Consider the following 26,076-nt stretch of genomic DNA (forward strand, 5'->3'; position numbering starts at 1 on the left):
AAGCTCTAGCCGGAGATTGCCGGGGATTGATCCACCGAAGGATCGAGGGCTCATCCACCTCAAGGACACGCTGTGGAGTAGGAGCAAGCAATCTCCGAACCACGTTACATCGAGCTTGTTAGCGATTTGGTATTCTTTCTTTATTGTTTTCATTAGTTAGTTGTATTTCCGCATGTGCACTAATCTTTTGTAGAGAAGAAAAGAAGTTGGGGGTGACCTAGCTATCCAACCCCCTTCTAGCCGATCACCGATCGCTTACAGTGGTACTATTGGCGATGTTAGCTATCAACCATATTATCAATGTTATCTTCTCCTGTAGAGTCCAATGATGGTACTTGTGAGCTGGATGCTTGGACTGGTGCTCTGTGTCTGGCAAGGGCAGCTCGGTAGGCTCTAGCTGAAAGAGCTGAGCTTGCTAACTTCTTGTTACTCATTTTTTCTGTCCTCTTCTGGTAATGTTGAAACAAAGTAGTATGTTGAGTCATAAATGGAAAGGAAAAAACCCGGTACCCATATCCTTTGGCCAATAAATTTTTTCTATAAAAGATTCACCAATAAGGAGATAAGTATCTGGATCTTTAGGTCGGTCTCATCCCCAATGCGTTCCTTGAACTTAGGCTCGCCAGTGTTTAAGTTGATCAGAGAAGGAGGGAGGAGCTTCCCAATCACAGTCTAGATCAGTCGGATAGTCTTCTAGTTTGGCTTGGTAGCCTCCAACTTTATTTACGTCAATTTTGACTAAATGTCGGGCTAGCTCGATTTTAAGGTACAACCATTCTGAATGAGTACTGTCAAATGTGCATACCACAAAAGTTTCTTTTTCTTCTAAAGCTGTAGAGATAACAGTGCCTAGTTTCTTTGGGAAATCTTTGACTGAATCTAGGCCATGAACCCATAATTTATGTAGGAGACCATAGTCAAGTAGAGTAAAAGGGATAATATGTCTCCCTTTGTAAGCTATAGTGATATAGGATTCATAATCCATGTTAGCTCTTCGGAAAGCATAAAGAAGCTAGTATTGACATCCATATTTATCTAATTCCAGACAAGGTGGACCTTTCTTCTGACATTTAAGTTTTGGGCTAAATTAAGCTTCGTATATAATGGTCATTCCTTTAGGAGGTGTTTTGTGAAAAGTTTTCAGGGCTTTGCATAATTCTATAAAAGTTTGTAAAGTAGATTTTTCAGCCAAACTGCGAACATAAGTATTAATGTCTTTAGGAATAGTATTTGGTAATCCCACCAGGTGCATCTCAGATGCTCGTTGTAAAGCTATAGTCTTATTTTGTTCTTTAAGTTGGACTAGAGTTAAGTACTCTGACCTGATAGGAGTTTTGGTAGTGTGTTCTGTAGTAGTATTTGTCAAGTTGTTCTCAAGAGTATGTTCTATAATTTGAGCATAAGTGAGAGTATGTGTATCAGGGCCAGTAGCTTGTATTGGTATAGTTTGAAGAGATGTACTAATAAAGAAATATGGCTCAAGATGGGCTCTGGCTGCTGTAAAAGCCTCTTCAAGTGAATAATAGCCCTTAAAGTATGGATGTTCTAAATTTTGAATAGCTAAGTTGGTCTCTTCCCATATAGAGTATACCCCTGCCCGAGATCCTAAAAAGACTATGTAACAGGAAAATTTCTTTCCTACTAGTTTCTATATGGTAGTGAGGAAATAGTTGGAAAGAGCGTTAATCACTGCAATCTTGTGTCCAGAGTTCCCTGGAAGTGTAGGGATATGCCAAATATTATCAATGAGATAATTTTGGATATGATCAAGTCTGTCTTTGCCAACAAAATGAAAATGATCTTCTGGTTGTGTGAATAACTGTAAATCTTGGGATACCAGAACACATGGTTTTGATAAAAAAAAAGTAAGAACTTACATGGTTTTGATAAAAAAAAAAGTAAGAACTTTCCTTGGTATGTCCATCCTGTAGCAATGGCTCAAGAAGTGAATAACAAAAGTTAATGCAGTAGCCTTGATAATGTATCTGCTAAAGAATTACTACCCCTTTTAATATGCTCCCATTGTATCTTAAGTCCCGTGTTGATTATAGTATTTGTAAATTTTAGCCAACGCTTTGTACATTGGCCTTTTCTAACTGTTTTGGTTTGTTGACCATATTTAACTATAACTTCACAGTCTATTCTAATAAGGATTTCTGGTTTGTTACAAATAAATAATCTAAAAGCTTTTAAGTAATAAATAACAGCTAAGATCTCATATTCTAATGATGGCAAATGTCCTATTTTGTGGTATTTTTCGGAGGCATATCTGCATAAGGGTTCTATTAATTTAGGCTCATATTTGGATTTTTTTTTTCAGTATAAGATACCTCCCTTGTAAAATACCGTAACAAAATAATAATAATAATAAGATTTAATGGACGAATAACCTTAACGAAATTTTTAAAAATTTTTAGAAATTTTTGGAGAATTTTTCAGAGCTCGTATGATGTATTTTGAGGGGATGAATTTATAGGCTTGGGTAAAAGCCTATTTGGAATAACCAATTAAGGAGGAGATGATAGGTTTAATTTACCTATGGTTATAACTAATTAACCTAACCATATATATTAAAAACCTAAGTTTCCTAATTGATTCACCCTGATTCCCTCTTTCCCTTCTTCGCCCGACTCACGCCGCCCTCTCCCTCGCGATTTCTCCCCTCTCGCGACGCCGAGCCACCGCCGCCCTCTCCCGATTCTTCCTCTTCATTGATTTCACTGACACCTTCTCCTCTATTCTCTTGTTCTCCCTCCTCTGCATCTCTCATCGACGCGAAGCTCCTCACCACGTCGTTTGTCGCGAGAGCATGCCACTGCCTTCCTTCCTCTCGATGCTTTGAGCTTCACCAACACCAAGCTCTCTGCCCTATCAGGCGGCCCGATCGTCGTCAACTTTTCGCCTTGCGTCTCAGCCCGACATGCAGCCGATGTCGTCGCATCTGACCTCAATGCTTTCAATATCGGGCTGCTAGCGTCGCCGCCATCTCTTTCACTGGCTGCCACTTCTTCCTCTTCCATCTGCCACCGTCGGAGAGCTGAGTACACAGTTGACTAGCTTCTTCTTCCGATTATCTTCGAGTCATTGCCCTAGTGTCGTGGCTATCCTTTCAGCCACAAGAAGGTATGAGGTGTTGTTTATCCCTGTTCGATAGCCGTCACAGCTTGTCATCAGATTGACACCTTTTGGATTACAGATCCATTGCTACGGAAACCCCATTTTGTGCTGGATCTGTTCCACCATCATAGACCGGTGATTCTTGAGGCTGCGAGGGTTGTTGGATAGATTTACCATCGACGAAAGAGTCAATAACTGTTGATATGGGTAATAAACTGAATTTGATTAGATTAATGAGCTGGTTAATCTATCCTTAGCTGATAGTGTTGAATTAAAGTTGTTCATGTAGAATTGAATCCATTCTATCTGTGTAGTTGTGGTTAATTAGGGGTTAGTGATGGATTGGTTGATTATTGATGATTGGTGCTAGGATTTGATTGTAAATGAATTAATGGAATAATGATAATTAAGAAGTTAAGAAATTCAAGGATTAAATGATTGGATTAATTGATGATTCATGTGTAAACATAATCTAATTAGGTTGAAGTATAATTAAGATTGATTGGGTGAGAGAGTCATTAGTGACCATTGGTATATACCCGGTCTACCCAAGGGACCATCCGTGGTAGAGCGTTCTCCCACAAATAGTGACTAGTTATTTACCCTGTCCGCCCACAAGACCATCCGTGATAGAGCGTTCTCCCGTGGACAGTAACTAGTTATTTACCTTGACTGCCCACGTGACTATCCGTGGTAGAGCGTTTCTTCTGCAGTCAGTATTTGCTATATGTCGGTCATGTATTTGTTCATGCACGTTTTGGATGTACTGTATATACTTCAGATTTGTTGATTATACTTAGTTGAGCATATTAGTGAAGTGCTATATTATTGATTATACTTTTAGTTAGTTGATGATTATGTTAGGACATCTACGCTGGTTAGTAAGTATTTTACTTGAGACTGTATCTTTTGATCTCCTGTCAATATATTATTCATGCACTATCTTCTTCTATCCACTGAGTGGTTGTACTCACTACCTTTTATTTTTTCCTTGACTTTTAGGTTAGCAGATAGAGGAAGTGTTGTGTCACTCAGAGGTACTGGCTGCCACTCCTGCTCGTTGGATTTATATTGAGTTGCTTCATTTTATTGTTTCTGTTGTCTATAGTTATTGTTCCTTCTGTTCTGGATTTTTTATTGTTTCACATGTACATGCATTCATTCATATATTGTCATTTGTAACTTGGTGTTGTTATATTGCATTTGTATTTTTTTTATGTTGGCTTAAATTGATGTGATATCGATTATTTCACATATTATCACTAGGGGGTATCATCCGATTTAGAGGATAATTATACCCTCAGGACGTGACAATTTGTAACAAATATAATCTTCTTCATAAATCAACCACGAAAATATTTTCATCATAAATTTGCGATGAAAATTATTTTCATTACAAATATTGATAAATAAGTGTTAAGAAAAAATTTCATCACAAAATCAAAAAAAAATTATTGCAATTATCTATGATAAAATTATTTTTTATATCTACTACGATAATTTTTTATGTCACAGAAATTTTGCAAACAAAAGATTTTGTTGCAAAAGTTGCAACAGAATTTATTTTTATTGCAAAATTTGTTGCAAACTTGATTTTTTTTTTTTTTTTTTTTTTGCTAGCATTACAGATTTATCGCAAATCAACGATGAATTATTTTCGTTGCAAACTTTATAGTAAACTTGATATTTTTGTGCAAATATATGTTTTATTGGCATATATTTAGACCATTTTTACTTATATAACCTGATTTTATACCTGCACAAATTTATCAACAACTAACCATCTCCTTATCATCAACATTAAATTTATGCTATCAATATCAATAAGATCAATAAACTAAGATTTCAACAAAAAATCATCATCAAGTTCTAATGTTTATATATCAATCATAAAGCTTCTCTTGCCCTTAGCCACTTAATTAGCGAAATCATAACTGACCCGTGATTTACCTCCCTTCACATAACCTGAAGACGAATTATAAGGGACGCCTGGAATGAATATAATCATCTTTTGCCATAATATATCAACCATAAAAACCAAGAAAATCAATGTAAAGAGTAACAAATGTAACAATCAAATAACATTCGTACACAGCAGTGTCAAGCACAATTATTGCCACCATCATCATCACAACCATCGAAAAAATCATCACCACCACAAGTATCACCAAGAGAGATAGAGAAAAGGGCCCCCGCGAGCTGGATCAACCGGTTAAGGCGTGGCATCCTTGCACAATGAGTCGTAGGGTCGAAGGTCCACGAACGCGCACTGGATGAATAATCTGGGCCGGTTGTGTTAAATTCCGGAGACATCACGCTTTACCCGGACCAGCATTCACCGCTGATTTACCTCCTCCTAGGATCCCTGTGAGGCCAGGCCTAGGGGGCCGCTGGGTGGCGGGACCCGCCTTTTTGCACAAGAGAGATAGAGAAAAGGGCATATGACTTGGAGCAGAGGCTAATTGAAGATGCTGCATGATTAACATCGGTTGGCGGAACTTGTTCATTTCTTGATCCCTTTACATTTGTAGTGTGCGGAGTTCTTGAAGTTCCTTCAAATCACTAACCTTTTCATTCAATTGATTTATTTTTGCCTTCACCGGATTTGACGGTACCCACAAAAAGCAATTTGGAGGGGTCGTGGCCGGGTTGAGCTAACTGTACTCACAAAACATTCAAATATAAAGTCTTGAAAAGTTTTGTAATTTATCTCCTCCTAGGATCTCTGTGGGGCCAGGCCTAGGGGGCCGTTGGGCGGCGGGACCCGCCTTTTGCACAATTGAAAAGTTTTGTAATTGGTAAAAACTCAAACCGTTGCTAAAAGTATGTCATTCAAGTCTAGATGTGCATACAAGTGGAAGGGAAGATGTTTGTCATTTTAGTCCTCCATATCCCTAACTATAAAAGCAATTCACGGCTAATGAATAAATGTCATTAAGTCTAGATGTGAATACAAGTGGAAGGGAAGATGTTTGTCATTTTCGTCCCCATATCCCTAGCTAACTCTAAAAGCAATTCACGACTAATGAACAATGTCAAAATATATACAAACAATATACTACATGTCATCACGAACATCCATCGTTAGTTGCAATATATTGAACAATCAGTTGAAAACAAAATCTAAAGCATGCGTGATTTTGATTTCTTTGTTTGAAAATGAAAATCCAGTATTTTCCATAAACATGAATCTTCTGCCTACATTGAATATATTACATGCTTTGCTATCCTTTTCACTACTTAAGGGGTCTCAAGGTTACACATGTTGTAAGGTAAAAAATTCCGAAGTAATGCTTGATAGTAGCATACAAAAGCAAAGCCACGTTAGCTGGTTGTGGTCAGATTCACACGTTCCTGGGTAGAGGAAGCAAGGGAGCTCAATATAGTACCTATAATTGTCAGCAGTGATACGTTTTGTCATCTAAAATGTTTGTCTCTCATGTAGTAATGCATAGACTTAAATGTTGCCCCAAGGCTTAACTTGATGGATCAAAATATAATACTTGAACTAAATAAACCTGATAGCAATTCCCAACAGCCAATACAAAAAATACCCTTATTTCACTACTAGAAAAACACTTTTTGAGACACAACAAAATATGTCTTAAATTATAAATTTATTGTCTCAAAATATTTTTGAGACGGTGATGAGATGGTAATGTAACCGTCTCCAATACAAGCATCTCAAAAAACTATTGAGACAGTGGTACCATCTCAAATGTTATTTAAGACGGTGATGAGATAGTTACTCAATTGTCTCAAAAGTATTTAAGATGGTTATTTGTTTGTCTCAAATGTTATGTCTTATCCTGTAAAAAAACTAGCGACACTAAATTGAAATGATAATGTGTCATCTCAAATAGAAGTGAAGACATTAAATTACTATCCCTAATATTTTGACTTGTTAGTTGCACCATTTGTGTCAAAAATTAATAATTTTAAAAGAATATTTATTATACGTATTAATCTAGAACAGATTTATTGAATTGTCATTTCAAAATAAAAGAAAAAACTCTCTTTATAAATTAAAAGTGATATACATAATATAAAATTCTAATATTTTTTAACTTATAAGTTGATACTCAGGTTTCATGCTAACATTCATCCAATAATAGAAATATCTACATATCCAAAATTAATTTGATAAGAAAAAAACTACTACTCCCATAAAAGTTATACGAGAAGGCATAAAGAACAACTCCTCATGATCTAGAGATAACTTCTATAATCTTTTTCATCAGAATCCTGAACATTAAAAGAAAAAACTTTTATTAGAGGTAAAGATGATTTATAATATATAATGTTTAGAAAAATCAATAAAAAAAAATCCTTGTACATGTGAAATAGTATTATCTACAACCTTATTAAAAACTAGCATACGTATCACAAAACTATCAAAATTCATCATAAAAGTCAGTTATTTAAATAAAATCAAGATACCTTTTGATTACTAAATTAACTGAATTCCATACGAAAATACGTCAATGGGGGATCCATGATTCTCTAACTTTAATTAAAGTGCATCTATTTGGAATTTTATTTGATTTAGAATAGGAGTCACTACTTTCATACACTCTGCTATAGCTTTCTCCATAGCCATGTTGATTAACTCATTTAAATGTTCATTGGATAACAAGGGATGAGTATGCATGTCAGATGGATTAGGACCTAAACCCATAATGCAAACATAACCATGACTTTCATTTCCCATGAAACTATTAAAAATTTTCTATCTCAACTCAGGTGTTTGATCCTCAGCATGTACCGCTGATAACTTTTCTTACATTTGACCCTAGATGTTTGTTTATTAACATCAATAAATATAGATCCTTCACAAGTAAACAAAATGATAATGTCTTAACAATACAAGAATTGTAAATGAATGTGTTTACTATTAAATTTGCAGCCTCAGCATCAGCTGGAACTCCATTTTTACAGCAAGCTTCAATATTCGTTGTTAAGGGATCTATTGACTTTCCATTAGCTGCCAACTATATAAAAATGACAAATCCTTATACATTTGTTACCAAAAAAACACGTATATTATAATTATACATACTTTTATTTTGAATTTAGGCATCGAAGTCCTTCTAGTCCTATGTATTGGCCCGCAAGTTCTCTAATGAGTGCATTTTTCTTTGCAATTTCCTTAAAAATAGACAGATTTTTTTAACAGGTTATAATGACAATAATAAAAAAATCATAAACCGACAAATGATATCACTCTTACAATCTCCCTTATAATAGTAATGACAATCTTTGAAGATGATTCAAGCAACTCTTGGTACAACCTAACATTCTCCTGGAATAGAAACCACCAGCAAATGCAGCATCAAAAAAGCAATAACTTTTTGAGTGGTCACTACCAAAGTGATTCATATCATTTGCTTGGTTCATCAAAGCCCAAAATGCAGTTCGTAAAATGAGACCTATCAAATTAGTATTCAAAGAAGGCAAGAATCTTAATGCATTGTATATCTTGACCCACTATATTGTAAAAAATAAAAAGTCATTTTACTGAATTGTAATACTGGTTCTTGATTGACAAGCTGCTTGGCTGTAAAATTTCCATAAGAAAATTTACAATTCTGCAAATTTTTAAGACAGATACAACAAACTTTTAAAGTAACTATCACTGTATAGTGTATAATTTGTAAAATTAGATTACATGATTGTACTCAGAACTGAGTATTGTAGATATATAAAGCATATCAGGTAGAAAAAGGACAAACAAAACTGTGCCAGAATGACAATTCATACTTCGGCTAATAAATAACTCAAAGAAAATGCATTAGCTTACATGTCATAATTCTGGAGCTCAAGAAGTGTTTGTTCTATGTCCAGTCGAGCATGGAAAGATGGTTTAAATGTAAAAGATTGCAAATGTTGAGCAAGGTTTACATGTCTCTGGAGAAAAAAAGATAAACTGTAAGTTCATGTAAATGGCATTGATCAAAATTTAAATAAAAGACCACTTATAGCAATTTTAGACAGTGAGTTTAACTTCTTAACAAAACCCTTCAGCTCAAATACTGATTGCGACTATCGTATAAATGGGTGATGATAAGATAAATAATATTCATAAAAGTATGGTCATTCAAACTAACTACCAGTGATGAATATAGGTCCTGGTATGTCAAACTTTAATATAGGACAACAGGAAGAGAATTCTTCATCAGTTAGAAAAGAAAATGAAAAGTAATATGTTGCTGACTAATTCCAAATTATTTAGCATGACAAAAGTAAATTAAAAGGTACAGTCATTCAAACTCAAACTATTTGGTACATAATACAGTTCCTGGCATATCAAAATTTACTACAAGATAAAGGCAGTAGCATTCTTCATCAATTAGAAAAGAAATATACTACTAACTATGTTCCAAAGTCACTAGAATACCAAAAGTAGATAAAAACGGATAGATCAGATTTAGACTGATGGGTTTGGTCCTGCGATAGATCAGATTATGTTCTACCTCCTTGAGCTAGGTGATGGAAGACTTGTGTAAAACCCAATTTAAGTGCAATTTATCTGTGATCATTTCTCCCCAAACTTTTTATTTGTCTAGATAATAAACCACATAAGTATATCTATGTTCCAGTGATAGTTCTTTTACGCTTACCTAAACGGACAAAGAATCCTAACCTTTCTATTCGCAGCATAAGTCTAGACAAGCAGGCGCACTTGTGGAGCAACGAACCAACAAACCCCATATACGATCGAGGCAAAACCCTAAGCCTTAGCTCCTTCGCGGCGCGCCAAACCCTACGTAGCCTCTCCACCGCCGCAACCCTCATCAGCTCCTTGGGCAACAATCTCCTCAACACCTCCACCATGCATTAAACGGGTAAGATCGTTGCCCCTTCCGCCGCCTTCTCAACACTATTACAAATCTCCACAACGCCCTCCTTCTCAGCCATCTCCCTAGAGACGGGATCCTCTTCGAAGGATAGGGCACGACAGCCGCGACGGTGGCTACGGATGCGTGGGGTGGATACAGGGCTGCCGTCGTCGGGGGCAGATGTGACCCTTCTCCTCATCGCCGGCAGCTGAAGCTTCCCAGGCCCCGGATCGCCGGGGTGGGTGTGGCGGCGGTGGGATGCAAGAGAACATCGATCGAAGTGGAAGTGGAAGTGGAGGTGAGATCTGGAGGCACGAGGAAGCTCATCGTCGCGACCCAACCCGCGAAACTTCAAACCCTAGACAGAAAAATGTTGAAAGGGAGAAAAACAGGATTTTAGTCCGTTCAAATTTATTACTTTAGCATTTAAACGTATCAATATTTTGTTGACACGTGGAAATAAAATGTCAGATAAAATTTGAAGCAATACTTATATTTTTAAATGGATTATGTTTGAAATAGTATTTATTATACTAAATGTATTATCAAAATTAATTATCATATATTTTCATAATCAATAATTACTAAAATAAATAGTAACGAAATCTATAATAAAATTCACATAGTCATTGTTAAACTATCAATAATGATAGTATTTGATATCATCATAATATTTCATTGTTAAAAGTAACTTTTTAGTAGTGAAGATAATTTGTGGCATATATTTTTTTTTTTACCATCTTATTTGAATGTTTTATATCATTATGTTACATTTTTTATTTAGTTGAATTTAAAATAAAATATTAAATATTATCTTAAATTTAATATATTCATATAAAATTTCGAGACATTTATTATTATTATCTTAATTACTTAGTATTTAAGGTTTAGAATTGTTATCTCAAAAGTAAAAGCCGTTTTCTAATAGCGTTTTGTCATTGTCTTGTTGTCAGCTGAACGATCCAAGAGTGGCATAGTTTCTGTTGAGACCACCAACATCAGCAATGGCGCCTTTTCCGTTGAGATTACAACCTTCTGCACTGCTGTTGTCGCAGAAGTAACCCTCACCAACTACAACAATAGCCCATCGAACAAAGGTAACTCAGCATGAAGAGAAAACCATAACAAAATGCCACATTGGTCGAACTATCTACTCTACTAATAAGAGTAGGGGAATAAAAATTAGGGGTTTTTCTTCAAGAAAAAACAAGGATGAGCAAGATCGTAATTGTATCTTAGCATCTATGATGCGAATCTCGAATGCGAGGAATGAAACGACTCGGGCCCTCTTGGCTAAGATTGTAAATAAACTAAATATTCATGAACAAGCTTAGTGTTCGACTTGACAATAACTTATTTATATTCATTCAATATATACAAGATCAATTAAATGAATAAATTTGAACAACTCGTTTAACCAAATTAACAAACTTGAATACATATGTGTTTAGCTCATTAACGTTCGTGAATGATGTTCATGAACAACGTTCATGAATAATATTCGTGAACAGCATTCATGAATAATGTTCGTGAATAACGTTTGTGAATAACATTTGTGAACAATGTTATTAATAAAACTCTTAACAACTTATTAAATAAATTTACGATGAATTTTGAATTCATTGTAAATTTTGTGACAAATTTTGAATTCGTTATATATTTTGTGACGAATTTGAAATTCATTACAAAATTTAAGGTTAGGGATCCGGGACACAAGTGGGAAGCAAGAAAATTTAGACTAAATTTGCAACAAATTTTGAATATGTTGTAAAATTTGCGATGAATTTTGAATTCGTTGTAAAATTTGCAATTAACGAATTCAAAATTTGTCGCAAAAATTTAGGCTTTAGGGATCGGGGAGGCACATGAGAAGAAAGAACTTTTAGGTTAAATTTTGGAATAAATTTTGAATTTGTTACAAATTTTGTGATAAATTTTGAATTCTTTAAAAATTTTGTTACAAATTTGAAATTCTTTGCAAAATTTATGTTTTTTGGGATTAGGGACACACATGGGAAGAAATAAATTTTAAGCTAAATTTGCAATGAATTTTAAATTTGGTGTAAATTTTGCATGAATTAGTAATTTATTATAAAGTTGTGATGAATTTTGAGTTTGTTACAAATTTTACAACCAATATGGAATTCGTAGTAAAATTTAGGATGAAGCAAATTTTGCAACAAAGTTTTAATTCATCATTAATTTGCAACGACTTTTGCAACAATAATTTTTTGAGCCATAGATTTTGTGATGAAAGATTTTTTTGTTGCTAATTATGACAAAAAAAATTTTATTACTAATTTTGTTACTGATTAATGTCGATTTCTTTTTTATCGCTAATTTTATTGTAGATTTATGATAAATATTTTTCGTCGCTAAAATTTATCATTAAATTTATATTTTCATGTGTATATATACATGTAAAGTTAGTAAAAATAAATTTTTTTACCTACATAAACTTAACAATTTATTTTTTTTCCAAAATTTTGAAATGGGTTAAAAAAAATTAGTATTTTATTATGTAATTGAAGATTGACTATTTCATTAGAGCATCCGCAACACTAATTCGTTATAATATTCACCACCTCATCAAAAAGTATGGGACCCACTGCCATATATTTACTATAACAGTATATTTCTTTCACTCAAATCCCTTTTAACATTAACACTAATTATTTATGGGTCACACCATCCACTTATTCATCCCTTTTATTAGTTTTTTAAATAATATTAAAAATTTTATAATTTAAAAAAGGAAAAAATATTAAAAAATTAAGAGAGAAGGTGTTCAAACATTTCAACATCCTCTCTCCTCTCTCTTGTGAGTGGGTATTATAATGCCCACACACAATGGAGAGGAGATGTTATATCCATTTAACACTCATGCTCTTATATATTATCTAAGATTATTTTTATACTGTAGAAGTAAAAAATGATTATACTCATTTTAGGTATTTTCATAGGCATCCTCAGATTATATGAAATGAGGTAAATCATAGGATTAACTTATAACCGGTCATCAAGTAGCTAGGGGTGGTAAGAATTTTTCCTCAGAACATGCATACACGAGAATTGATCTTTATTCTATTATAATAAATTTATCATCCTCTAACCAATTAAATACCCTATAGGGACTCTAATGCTCCTATTTTTAGGAAGCACTTTGTAGTGCGTTTTCTTCACTAATAACGTCTTCAATGGAGCTTTTTTTTCTATAGGAGACAGAACATTTTCTGGTCGGCCAGGTAATTGGAATTTTTTGTAGTTAGACTATCTATGAGGGATACATACGATTTTGCTGTGAACTGTGTGTAAGCTGCAAGTGTTTGTTCTATCTGAATGTTTCCACCTTGATACGTGGAATTGTTTTGAAACTTCTTTTCTGCAATTGAAACAATACGTGCATTCTTTATGCAAGGCGATATCAGTTCGATATTCTTGTCCGATTGACTTGGTCCTCTTGGATTGAAAACTGCAGTTGGATGTTCCTTTCCTATAATCCTTCTGAATTTTAGGCTAACTTTTTTTTACAACAGAAGCCCTAGTAGGGTGTTCAATTAATTAGGGAGCGACCGATTTAATATAATGGAAATCAATTTTTGACAGATATATGTTTTGAAAAATAACGATTTACAGCAGAGTGATTATGAAGTATTTTAACAACGAGGCCAACTTAATTTGTTTAAGTTGAACTTGGAACAAATACTCTTTTTCATTGCATGCTTTAAGACTACAAAATTTCATATTCAACAACTTTGCTCTCATAGCTATTGAGTAATTCTGATTAAAATTAATATAATTTTTTTATTTTTTATTTTACTTCTTTTTCAAAAAAAAAATAATCAGTTTTAAATCCTCGAATAAGAGGAAGGATAAGAGAAATCCTGAATATTTTACCATAGTAGTACCTGGGGAGATCAGATGGAAGGATAAGGATACAAGATAAGGTTGAATGCCCTAGTTATTATCATAGAGCTTGTCCATTGAACCAATTCTCAACCTTTCATTAATTGCAGCAGAATGAATGGTGGAAAACATGTGAAAACTCGTACCTTTCGATGACTGAAAAATGGACAGTGTGGCAGCAGGAATGAATGATGTATCAATATCTGGGGTCTATAGCAGCAATCCACAAAGATAACAAGTCTAGTCAATTCTTGGTCCAATCAACCTCAGCTCTTTGTGGATCCAATGACAGGCCCTCTCACACTGATTCAATTCATTTAGATTCCCCAATTTACTGTTGTGTTTACACCAAACAACAACAATAACACCAACAATAAATAGAGAATGAATGACATCTTTGTTTTGGGCTGAAAATAAAAGTAAAAAAATTGAATTCAAAAGAGAGAGAGAGAATTTTAAGTTAAAAGATAATATGCAATGATGGAATCCTATTGCTTAAGAAAACCAATATGTTTCCAAGTTGCTCTTTGCTTCTCACTGTGTTTTGACAATGACCAAATGAAAATCGTATTGGATTGGATAAACTTGACCTGATCATCTTACACCAAACTAAGATAAGATGAGCTCGACGATGTCCACTTCAATGTTTCAGCCTCAACCCTCAAGAAGCTTCCCACAGCGGCATCTCGTGGTGCCCCACCCTCCACTCTGAACCCTAATTAATCCATTAGCGACAAAGTGGGATGAGTCATGGAGTGGAAATAGAGAGGTGGCAGGTTGGTCAACCACAAAGTATGATTTCATCATCCAAATTTACACTTGGCCAGCTGCCATTAGAGCCTCTGCATTGTTTAATCTGTGATTGGCGTCATGCTGCAAGCAACCCAAAAGGCAGAGTGGATTGGGGAGGTAGCCAACGCAACCAGAACCAAATCATAACTAGATTTTCTAATAGATCTGCAATTAATCAGCCATATTTAAAAACTTGTTCTGCCATCATCACACTGCTCATCTGTTTAATTAGATGGATAGAGTTCAAGAGGTTGGAAAATGACTGCGAATTAATTCAGTTGCGTATTGGTTAATGATGCCATAATAATCTTAATTCTTTTTTGATGGTCAACTTTACGATCCATATTTAATTTTTTTAAGTTGGCCAACAATATAATCTACCTTGTTGATTTTGTCCAACAAGATTTTGGATTTTTATCTTAATGCTAATGTTGAGTTGATTGGACACTTGATCATTAACTTTATATTTTGCTACTATAATACAAAGTAGTAGAAAAATCAATTGTAGCTTATAGAAAGGGATCGCTGATGGTAGGCAAAAATAATCAACAAATAGGCATATTTGAAAAGCTTAGATCATAATCAAAGGAAGAAACGGCTGGGATAGCAAAATCTCCATTTAATGCTTGATTCTTAAAAACCCCTCTCTCTGCCTGTTCTCCCCTCTCTCCCTCCAATTCCGTATCTTCCCCCACTCCAAACTATCCATACTCCATTTCTTCCTTTTCCTCCTCCCTGTTTGGCTTTTGGATCTTCTCCTGAGGTGAAAGGCAAGACCTTGAAGAAAAGCTTCCACCTTTTGTCTTGCTGCTCTTTGATGGTGAGCGCTGCTTCCTTCGATTGTGTTATTCTTCTCTCTCCGTTCATGTGTATTTGGTGCCTAACTATACTTCTAAGTTCTTGTTAGATCCTCTTTCTCTTTTCTTTTCTTTTTCTGAAAATTTTTCGATGTCTGGGTCTAGCTAGGGTTCTTAAATTTTCCAAATTGTAGAAATTTAGAAATCGTCGACATCTACGTCTCCCTTTCTTTCTGGATGCTAGGGTTCTTAAATTTTCCCGCTATCAATTGCTTGTCGAAGTTAAATACTTTCTCCTGAATGAGTTTAGTTCTATCTGTGGAATTTTCTTTTAAATCTAAATTTTTGTTATTCTTTCTGTTTGACCTGTGAAGTGATGGGGGACCATTTTGTGATTCTGGTGGACCGATTGCTAACAGAGTCAACCCTTGGAGCTGCCATTGAGAGTATAAACCAAGGTGGGTCAAACACAAAAATTGCTTCATTGTCAGTTGCGAATGAAGTCGACTCAACTCCGAACAAGAAAATCAATGCGAATGGTACATTCGATGGTAAATTGGTCGAATGTCGAATTTGCCAAGACGAGGATGAGGATACTAACATGGAGATCCCTTGCTCTTGCTGCGGAAGCTTAAAGGTAAACCTTCTTGCCATTGTCAATTCACTTAGTTATTTGTATCCGTTTCAGGTGAGGCTGAATTTTGTAGTTTCATTGTTTAGTAACATTAGCATAGTAATGCCGCCTTGTGAAAATTCAAGAAAGAACTTGGTTTGCAAGGTGTCATCTAAGAAATGAGAATCTTTTGTCGAAATTGGAAGTCCTCCCTAGTAGATTTAACATACAAATCTTGTCCCTTCACTCAAACTATGTGGCTTGTTATCGCGTATGCTCCTTAATGCAAGCCTTTTCCGTGGTTCTCTTGATTTATCTCCTTCAATTCCTTCTTGAAACCTTTTACTTCTGCAGTATGCTCATCGCAAGTGTGTGCAAAAGTGGTGTAATGAGAAGGGTGACACCAAATGTGAGATATGCCTGCAGGTACTTGTTAGTGTATTGCTTATTAATCTTAATATTGATTAGCAATGGTATCGTGACTGTCTCTTGTTACTTTGGATGTGTACTCGATTCAGCAATTTAAACCAGGATATACTGCTCCTCCAAAGTTGTTTCTTTACGGGACTAGTCCTATGAATTTCAGGTGCTCTTTCTGATTCTTTTTTTATCAAAGTGCTTAAAGTATTTGTCTCCCAGTGGTTTTTGATTGGTCATAGCATACATCTTCAGGGGAAATTGGGAAATTTCGAGACAGGATATTCAGAGTCATCAGTATATAGCAATGACTCAAACTAATCGCGTTTACCTCAGACCCAATTATAATGACTATGCAACTTCTCACGATCGAAGCATTATGTATTGTCGTATCGTTGCTGCTTCAGTGAGTTCCATCTTCACATATGCAAAACTTAAAACTTCTTAGCGTAAATTGTTCTAATAAACATAATGCTTTCGGTTCCAGTTCATGGTCGTTTTGATTCTACGCCATTCTATCCCTTTTATGATAAGTGGAACTGAGCAATATTCAATCCCATTTTTCACAGTAAGGTTTTACTAATCTCATAACATCTTAAAGCATTCCCCTATACTTAATATTGACATTTGCTCTTTGATAAAAACTTAGCTGTTGCTATTGAGGATTGTTGGCATCGTATTACCTCTGTACATTATATTGAGAGCCATTACCACATTCTACCAAAGGCGACAACTACATGTAATTCTTGTGTTTACATTGTTACATTTTTCAGGTAGAATATCTAATCTCGAGTCAAAGGCTTACTCAACATTGCTACTTATAAATGCAGGAAATGAATGAAACTTCTGTTTCAGTATCTCAAACGGAGAACGAGCAATTGCACTCTTTGCAAGTGATGCAAACCCGCCCATATCTTGTCCGCGTTCATTAGCTATCGTCTACTGGTATCTTCTCTAGTGAGGCACGAGGAAATTAAAGAGATAATGGAGAAACCCACAAGGGATTCGAAAGATTGCAAAATGCTAAATGTGCTAAATTCTTAGTTTATGTTTCATACATCTAGTGAGATAAGGTTTGTTTGTCGTCCAATACTTTATATAGGAGGTTCCAAGAATTTGCGAGCATACACAAATAACAAGGGTATTAGTGAAGTTATAGAGTATAAACCAATATAGCTCAATGGTGGGATAGATCATCCTAGATAATTAGGAGACATCGGAAACATGATGTTGTACCTAAAAGAAGTTAGTTTGTAAAGTTTGTAATTAGTAGTTTTGTTGATGTTGTCACTCTCTTCGTGTCAAAGAAGATGTAGTGCAAATTGTGTACATGATGATTATATAGCAGAATACACCCTTTCAAGTTTTTGGATCTCTTATTCGATTAGATTTATCATGTAACTTTGGTTGCTAACATAACAATTTGAAGAAATCACTCATTTCATTCTATTGGTTTTGTAGCTTAAGAATATGTAGAATAATATTAGTTCAGTGAGATGATCGAGTTGGATGATTGACTAGGTGAGCAAAGATACGGGAGTTCAAAACCTAGAACGGGTGATTAAATATGGAGAACAAATCATTTAGATGTAATGAAATAAATATATTAAGAACTCAAATATACAAAGAAAGGTAATAAAAAAAAACATCAAAAAGAGAGATGAAGAACAAAATGAAAGTTTTCAGACACCAAAGAAGTCATGCGAATAGAGTATGTATGACACGCCGAAAGGGGTGAACAAGTTGAGTTGGTCTATTGAGCTTGACATGCAATGCAAAGCAAATACAGAGGGTAATTGATAGGTTGGATTTGTCAAATAGGCCCTTTGATTTAAAATCATTAGTTTAATTACAAAATGGTTATTAAATCAACATTATGGAAGGAGTATCAATACTATGTTTTTTATTCGAGTACTTTAAACTCTCATTTCTGAAACAAATATCCAAGTAAACATTTAATACGATTCTCGTATTTTTAAATAACACATTTAGTACAACTTTAGGATTAAGAACACCTTAATCAATAAATAAATTATTAGCTATTTTAAACATCTCATTTTTTTTTAAAAAAAAAAACTTTGTATTGGATAAAGCATTTTTTTTTAATTGGCACATCACAAGCAGTTTGTTTTTCACGAATCAAACTCACCCAGCAAATAGAGTCGTCACATGTTCCACTTGTCATGTCATCCTATTAATGCAACCAAACAGAAAATAATAACAAAATTAATCATTCTTGCGATCCCTTCGCTACATTCCAATTTTCACACACATTCACCGTTTCATTATGTTCTATCGTTCTATTCCGTTCAATCCCATCCACTCCTATTATAACATAGTTGTATCATTACACTTTGCAAATTTATTCGTACTTCAAAATAAGTTAACAACAGTTAAGATCCTTTGAAGACGGTGCAACTCGTAAATAAAAACAATGAAGCCACGAAAAACAAGATCAGTATGAAAGCTAAATTCCACTGGACATAACTAATCCAGAATACACAATCAGATACTGTTTGGCAAGCAGGTTTCTAGACGATACAAAGGAATCAATCCCTGCATCTGATTATTGGCAAAAGTTCCCAGACCATTATGTCTATGCTGGAAGAAAAATGAAAACTCGGCCAGCTAAGATACAAAGAAATAAAGAAGCTGGCGAATTCAACAAAGCCACCGTTCCATTTCTCGAATTATTGAATGCCTGAGATGAATTTTCTATGATGCAGCAGACTCCTTTGCAATCTTCTCAGCCTTTGCAATGACTTCTTCAATGCCTCCAACCATGTAAAATGATTGCTCTGGTAGGTCGTCGTACTTCCCATCCAAAACACCCTGCAAATAATATGACCGCATGAGCATTACCTACATAAGCATTTATCTGACCATAATACACTAAGCGTTTTGAGAAAAAAAACAAGGCGTGAGAAAAATCATGCAGCTGAGTTGCACATTTAAGGAGGGGAAAAAATGGTTCCACAACATCTGAGAAATATATTGTGAGCTAAAACAACTAGTGGGATGGAAATTGGCAATGGAATACTGACTAGAACCTTAGGGAGCATTTGGTTTCTTTGGTTTCTATTTTCGTTTTTCAAAAAACGCACATGTTTCCATTTCTTATAAAATAACTTCTAGACATTTTCTAATTTTCTAAATGATATTTCCTTTTCTAGAAAATGAATGTGGAAATTTACAACCAAACAATACTTTCCCTTTCTCAGAAGAAAATGAAAATGTAAAATTGCCAACCAAACGCTGCCAATATCTCTGCCTATAGACAGTAATAGGGTGTAGCAGAGAGAGGATTTAATTTCCCATTCACCCAGTAAAAAAAATCAAATAGGTTCCTGTGGGACAAGATCATGTGGAGAAACCTAAACAAATGAGAAAAGTTATAACACTGTATTTTCATCAAATGTTGTGTTAGGAAAGTGAGGGAAAACAAGATGGAGCGAAATTATATTACCATCCCTAACTTCCACCCTCACAAGCCTAAAGACCAGAAGTCACAATAAGAGATTCATCACAATAATATTATAATAAAATCACAATTTTAACACATAAGTTGAGAATAAACTGACCTGGAAACTGTTCACGCTTTCTTTCAATTCAACATATTTTCCAGGTGCACCAGTGAAAACTTCAGCAACATGGAAAGGCTGGCTCAAGAACCGCTGGATCTTTCGAGCTCGAGCGACAGTCAACTTATCATCTTCACTGAGCTCGTCCATCCCAAGGATAGCAATAATATCTTGCAGATTCTTATAGTTTTGGAGAACCTTTTGAACACCTCTAGCAGTGTTGTAGTGTTCTTCTCCCAACACATGTGGAGAAAGCATTCTTGATGTGGAGTCAAGAGGATCAACAGCAGGGTAGATACCGAGTTCAGAAATCTAATCAGTAACAAAAGTATGTCATAGTTATTGTCAAATGTCACTTTAAAATATATAGCCTGAAAAAGATACATAACAAAAAACTACATGGAACAAACCTGTCTCGACAGCACAGTTGTAGCATCAAGATGGGCAAAAGTAGTTGCTGGAGCAGGATCAGTCAAATCATCAGCAGGCACATAAATAGCTTGCACTGAGGTGATGGAACCCTTCTTCGTTGTCGTAATGCGCTCTTGGAGACCTCCAAGATCAGTAGCAAGTGTTGGTTGATAACCAACAGCAGATGGTATACGACCAAGCAAGGCAGAAACTTCAGAGTTTGCCTACAAGGTTGGAAGAAACATAAGAAACTATTCTGCCAACAAACAGCTTCATTAATCAGTGAAATACAGAATTGACAACATTTTCCTACAGATTAGTATTTTATAGAAAGTTGAACCTGAAAATATAGTCAAAAGTAAAATAAAAACTTACTTGGGTGAACCTGAAAATATTGTCAATAAAAAGAAGCACATCCTGTCCTTCAGCATCACGGAAGTGCTCAGCAACAGTCAGCCCAGTTAAACCAACTCGTGCTCGAGCACCAGGGGGCTCATTCATTTGACCATATACAAGAGCACACTTGCTCTCATTCTATGACACATTATAACAACACAGGATGAGGAACAAAAAAAATGCAAAAAAATAAATACAGAAAGCATGAAGAGAGCTCCTGAGACCATACCTGTTTGTCTCCCAGCTTGATGACACCACTCTCAATCATTTCCCTGTAGAGATCATTACCCTCACGAGTGCGCTCACCAACACCAGCAAAGACAGAAAAACCACCTACAGAACAAATATTACATTGCAGACAAAAACACTATGAAGTTCAACTCAATGGCCTCTCACAAGAACAAACCATGGGCCTTTGCAACATTGTTTATCAATTCCATGATGAGCACAGTCTTCCCAACACCAGCTCCACCAAAAAGTCCAATCTTTCCACCCCTCTGATATGGTGCCAGAAGATCTACGACCTGTTAATCTCATAAGACATACACTATAATTTGCATGAAAAAGATATATTTGATCTCCAATAATAACAAAGAAAATATAGGTAGAAATGGGTAGAGAAGAGCGTAAAGAAGCACCTTAATTCCAGTCACAAGGATTTGTTGTTCAGTTGCCTGTTCAACAAAGGCAGGTGCTTCACGATGGATGGGAAGGAAATGATTGGTTGCTGTTTATCATCAAGAGAATTGAATAAGAAAATCATATTGACACGTTAATTAACAAAAATAAATAACTACGAAAAAGCAAGCAATCTTACTTATTTCTCCCCTCTCATCAATTGGTTCTCCAATGACATTCATAATGCGTCCAAGAGTGGCTCGGCCAACAGGAACCTAATAATTGGACCAAAAACAAACAAATAATGTCCACAAAATCACATCCGATCAATAAAAGCAAAATTGATAAACAGCTCGTTATTGTTGCTTTACAATGTTCCAGCAAGTGAAACGATCAACAACCAGCCATACACGTTTGAGCAAAGCCATCAGGTCATGTTCGGTCAGTTTATATCATAAGACGTCAATAGCATGCATAAAGAACTGAAGAAGGCCAAAAATTGTTGAAACTGTACGCGTCACATTTGCCATCCAGGTAAGAAATATCATAAATGTTAAAAAAACATTAAGCTTCTAACATGTGACCACATAGGATCTCTCCTGTTATCTTGTAAATGCCGAGGCACTAACAAAAAAAATTTCTTCTTCGTTCGTTCATCTGCGACTTACTATATTCTTTGATATTAATTATTATATCAATCAGGACTTACTGTGATGGGAGATCCAGTGTTTAGGACTCTCTGGCCGCGGACTAGCCCCTCAGTACCGTCCATAGCGATGGTTCGCACCATACTCTCCCCGAGATGCTGGGCGACCTCGAGAACCAGACGGATCTGGTTATCGAGCACCTCCAAAGCCGTCAGGATCGGAGGAAGACCCTCTTCAAACCTGACGTCAACGACGGCACCGATCACCTGGCAAACCTTCCCGATCGAGCCCGCACCTGTGAACTCGTCCGTGATCTTGCCACTGGGACCCGCTGCAGCCTTGGAAGGGGTGGGGGCGGGCGTCTGGGAAGCCGATGCTGCGGAAGCGTACTCGGCGACGCGGGAGAGAAGGTAGCCGGCGGGAGAGGGGCGAGGGAGTGCCCTGGGGGTGGGACATACCGGAGAGGGGGATCGTAGCGCAGGGGAACGGCGGGCGGAGGAGCGGATGAGGGAGGAGAGAAGGCGCCGAGTGGCCATAACGGCCGGAGGTAGAAACCAAGCGAGGCGGCTCGGTCTACTCGCTTTCTCTCTCTGTTAGTTGGCTAGGGCTCAAATGGCGAGCTGTGAGGGGGACGAAATGGGATACCAGCGGACTTAAATGGGAGCAGGAACCGAAATCATGGCACCCGGACCCGATAACTGTAAGGCTTGGATTAAGTTTTAGGCTTTGTTTTTGTTGGGCCTAGAATTGATCCACATAATATCTCAAATTTTTTTTATTGGGTTTGTTTATATATTTAATTTATTATTATTATTATTATTATTATTTTACTTGACATCGTATCTCTAACTTAATTTTGAGTGACCTGTCTAGTACTATAAATATTTTGTCCTTTTGAAATTTTAGAATCACGATAATTTATCAAAAAGACGTAGATAGAGATTTAAATTTATCAAAAAACATATGCTACTTTGGTATTTATCAAAGAACGTATTTTTTTAAGTGTATTTCCTATTTTACCCTTTTGATAATTTGATTTTTTCTACCGTTTTCTTTTTTTTTTCACTATATTTCTCTCTCTTCTCTTTTTTTATAGCAAAACATATAGACAACATTAGTTAATTTTTTTTATAACATTTTAATACATTTGAAGAAACAAAAATAAACAACGAATAACATATTTGAACTCCTTGTAATTTCAGAAATCCACTAGAACTAAAATGAGTACAATCGGAGCTCTCTAGGTCGATAAGTGGGTTTCGGTTAAAACTCACTGATGGACCTAGAGAGCTCCGATTACACTCATTTCAGTTTCTATGGATTTCTAAAATTATAAGGAGTTCAAATATGATGTCTGATTACACTCATATCAGGCCTGATAATGGACACCATATTTGAACTCCTTGTAATTTTAGAAATCCATAGAAATTGAAATGGGTACAATCGAATCTCTCTAGGTCCATCAGTAGGTTTTGACCGAAACCCACTAATCGACCTAGAGAGCTCCGATTGCACTCATTTTAGTTCCAGTGGATTTCTGAAAATGCAAAAAGTTCAAATATGTTATTCGTTGTTTATTTTTGCTTCTTCAAATGTATTAAAATGTTATGAAAAAATTGACTAATGTTGTCCATATGTTCTGCTGATAAAAAAAGAGAAGAGAGAGAAATATAGTGAAGAAAAGAAAATGATAGAAAAAGTCAAATTATCAGGAGGGTAAAATAGGAATTGCACTTAAAAAGTACGTTCTTTGATAAATACCAAAGTAGTATACACCTTTTGGTAAATTTAAATTTCTACCTACGCCTTTTGATAAATTGTCGTTAGAATGGTGATTTTGAAACTACAATTTCAATAATATTTTAACCTTTTATTTTTGACAAATTCAATTTAATTAAATTAAAAATTTTCATCGGAATTAAATTAAGAGTGCCAATTTAGATAGATCGAATTATGTTCATATCGGATTAAATTTTTTTTACCTAATCCGAAGTCGATCTGAATCTGAATTCAACCTGAAACTTTTAAACTTGAATTTGAACTCGATCAATCCGAATTCAACCTGAATAATATGAAAATTCGATTGAAAATGATTTTTTTACTATTTTCATATAATTTTTTATTTTTATTTCAATACTCCATCATTATAATATATAGAAAAATATTTTAATTTTTAAAATAAATATCGATTTAACTCTAAAAAAATTTATTAAACTCTAAATTCAGATCAATCCAAACTCAATCCGAATCCAACCCGAACCTATTTCGAATCTAACCCAAATCCGATTTAAAAATTTTCAATCCGAATCTTGATCTGAATATAAAAATATTCCATCTGAACCCAATTTTTTTTTTTTGATTGATTTACATTAAATCGTCATATCGGATTTATTTTTAATCCTTAAATTAAATTCATAAAAGTATATACATGTGCAATTCTGCTAGCTCATGATTGCCTACTCCTTTAAATTGTAGTCTAGGAATCTCCATCTCACCGTATTCAGAGGCTAAAAAAAGAATGTTGACAAAACTACCAAAACCCTTTTTATTTTAAAATGGCACGCTCTTTATTAATGATTAAAAACAATAATATATCATCTATATTTTATTTTAAAATTGTTATTATTTCAGCGCTATTATACACAATTGTTATAAGGATAGTTACTACAAATAATTGTTGTAGTAGAGTTTAGTCAAATTAATCTTGGTCAAATTGCTTCAACTTAATTAAAATGGTTAACCATATAATATTTTATATTAAAATAATTTTTATCAATATAGTTAAAATTGCTCAACCTTAATTAAAATTAATCCAACTTAATTAAAACCACTTAAATGCTATTATAACAACTGATCTTATCCGAAAATTGAGTCAGACGGACCACACGAATGAGATGGATGGAATATTGATCGAATTGTGATATCTCGGAAGGGGTATACTGAGATGACTTTTATGTTGATCAAGTCGTCAGAAATCCTCTGGTCAATGCTACCTGCAGCCAGCGACCGGGTTGCCCCGACCCCTGGTATCCCGATGCTCGAGGCAGATCTAACGAGTACATAAGTAACAGACTAAGACATAAAATAATAAAATGCATATAGAATATGAACGAAGAACGTACCTTGGCCCAGGGGGCGCCCTCGGATGGGACGCTAGTCGAGTTGTTGTGACCTGGAAGAGCAAATGATGTCGAGCCGGATGAAGGGTTGGATCTGACAAAGCGGAGCAAGACGCGGCACGGAGCTGGACAACGAGTTGCAGGTTGCGAGATAATATCGGCACGTAGGTCGGGAGATAATATTGACACACAAGCCGGGATATGAGATCAGCATGAGGGCCGGGATATGAGATCGGCACGTAGGCCGGGATATGAGATCGGCACTCATACCAAGATATAAGATCGGCACGCAGGCTGGGAGATGAGATCGTGTAACACCCGAAAATTCTCAAATTAATTTTAGAAATATTCTATAGTTTTTCTGGAATTTTAGAATATTTTTATAGAGTTTTTAGAGTAGCAGAAGTAGCAAAATTAAATAAAAACGTAAAACAGCCTAAGCGGGAATTGAACCCGAGACCTATTGGACCCTACGACTTATAGATGACTCTAGTAACCAAGGGGCCCCAGCAGGGGTGTGCTGAAAGAAGAGGAGAACAATTATATTTATGGGCGAGTTGGGTGGTATTAATCACTTAATATAAATAGGGAAATTAAGTAGAGATTTATTATTTTTGGATCGGCAATTTCCTTTCTCCCTCAAACCCTCACCGCCGACCCCTTCTCCTCCTCACCTTCTCGGCGCCCAAGCCCAAGAGAACTAGGGTTCCATCCCTAGGGTCGTAGGAGCACCTTTCGGCGACGTCTCCGGCACGAGGACGCTCGCCTCCATGAGAAGAACGTGTAGATGTAAGAGGATCGTCGAAGAGATCTTCTTCTCCGG

The 26,076-nt window shown here is 35.5% G+C and overlaps 2 protein-coding genes and 2 long non-coding RNA genes across 6 annotated transcripts; 2 read left to right on the forward strand and 2 right to left on the reverse strand.

Annotated features, from left to right (window-relative positions):
- Positions 1 to 3,046: 3,046 nt before the first annotated feature.
- Positions 3,047 to 4,319, forward strand: LOC122034646. The gene is made up of 2 exons (XR_006126749.1): positions 3,047 to 3,123; positions 3,197 to 4,319. It is a non-coding gene; the product is annotated as an uncharacterized LOC122034646 (long non-coding RNA).
- A 3,044-nt stretch (positions 4,320 to 7,363) lies between these two features.
- On the reverse strand, positions 7,364 to 10,341 carry LOC122035237. Of its 3 annotated transcripts, none has more exons than XR_006126938.1 (3): positions 9,761 to 10,341; positions 8,348 to 9,024; positions 7,364 to 8,265 (listed from the first exon to the last, which is right to left on the reverse strand). It is a non-coding gene; the product is annotated as an uncharacterized LOC122035237 (long non-coding RNA). The 3 variants fall into 3 exon arrangements; XR_006126937.1 differs by having other exon boundaries at positions 7,364 to 8,108; positions 8,177 to 9,024; XR_006126936.1 differs by having other exon boundaries at positions 7,364 to 9,024.
- Positions 10,342 to 15,194: 4,853 nt separating this feature from the next.
- On the forward strand, positions 15,195 to 17,860 carry LOC122035154. The gene is made up of 8 exons (XM_042594548.1): positions 15,195 to 15,474; positions 15,826 to 16,088; positions 16,419 to 16,490; positions 16,583 to 16,650; positions 16,737 to 16,887; positions 16,969 to 17,049; positions 17,131 to 17,220; positions 17,312 to 17,860. Exons 2-8 carry the CDS (start codon positions 15,828 to 15,830, stop codon positions 17,411 to 17,413), a joined length of 825 nt encoding a protein of 274 aa, XP_042450482.1. The 5' UTR covers positions 15,195 to 15,474; positions 15,826 to 15,827; the 3' UTR covers positions 17,414 to 17,860.
- A 1,080-nt stretch (positions 17,861 to 18,940) lies between these two features.
- LOC122034269 (ATP synthase subunit beta, mitochondrial) lies at positions 18,941 to 22,771 on the reverse strand. Its single transcript, XM_042593445.1, has 9 exons — positions 22,197 to 22,771; positions 21,687 to 21,762; positions 21,508 to 21,596; positions 21,276 to 21,393; positions 21,099 to 21,202; positions 20,849 to 21,007; positions 20,473 to 20,697; positions 20,063 to 20,374; positions 18,941 to 19,313 (listed from the first exon to the last, which is right to left on the reverse strand). Exons 1-9 carry the CDS (start codon positions 22,668 to 22,670, stop codon positions 19,197 to 19,199), a joined length of 1,674 nt encoding a protein of 557 aa, XP_042449379.1. The 5' UTR covers positions 22,671 to 22,771; the 3' UTR covers positions 18,941 to 19,196.
- Positions 22,772 to 26,076: the final 3,305 nt, after the last annotated feature.

The sequence above is a fragment of the Zingiber officinale genome, chromosome 11B (assembly GCF_018446385.1).
Source record: "Zingiber officinale cultivar Zhangliang chromosome 11B, Zo_v1.1, whole genome shotgun sequence".
NCBI classification, from domain to species: Eukaryota; Viridiplantae; Streptophyta; class Magnoliopsida; order Zingiberales; family Zingiberaceae; genus Zingiber; species Zingiber officinale.

Excerpts from the sequence above, each read along its gene's own strand:
- LOC122034269 (XM_042593445.1), bottom strand. The coding sequence starts at position 22,670 with ATGGCCACTCGGCGCCTTCTCTCCTCCCTCATCCGCTCCTCCGCCCGC. Across the intron at positions 21,763-22,196 it reads ACACTGGATCTCCCATCACA|GTTCCTGTTGGCCGAGCCAC; the intron begins GTAAGTCCTGAT and ends TCCAATTATTAG. Across the intron at positions 20,375-20,472 it reads CAACTGTGCTGTCGAGACAG|ATTTCTGAACTCGGTATCTA; the intron begins GTTTGTTCCATG and ends GTTACTGATTAG.
- LOC122035154 (XM_042594548.1), top strand. The coding sequence starts at position 15,828 with ATGGGGGACCATTTTGTGATTCTGGTGGACCGATTGCTAACAGAGTCA. Across the intron at positions 16,089-16,418 it reads CTTGCTGCGGAAGCTTAAAG|TATGCTCATCGCAAGTGTGT; the intron begins GTAAACCTTCTT and ends TTACTTCTGCAG. Across the intron at positions 16,651-16,736 it reads ACTAGTCCTATGAATTTCAG|GGGAAATTGGGAAATTTCGA; the intron begins GTGCTCTTTCTG and ends ATACATCTTCAG.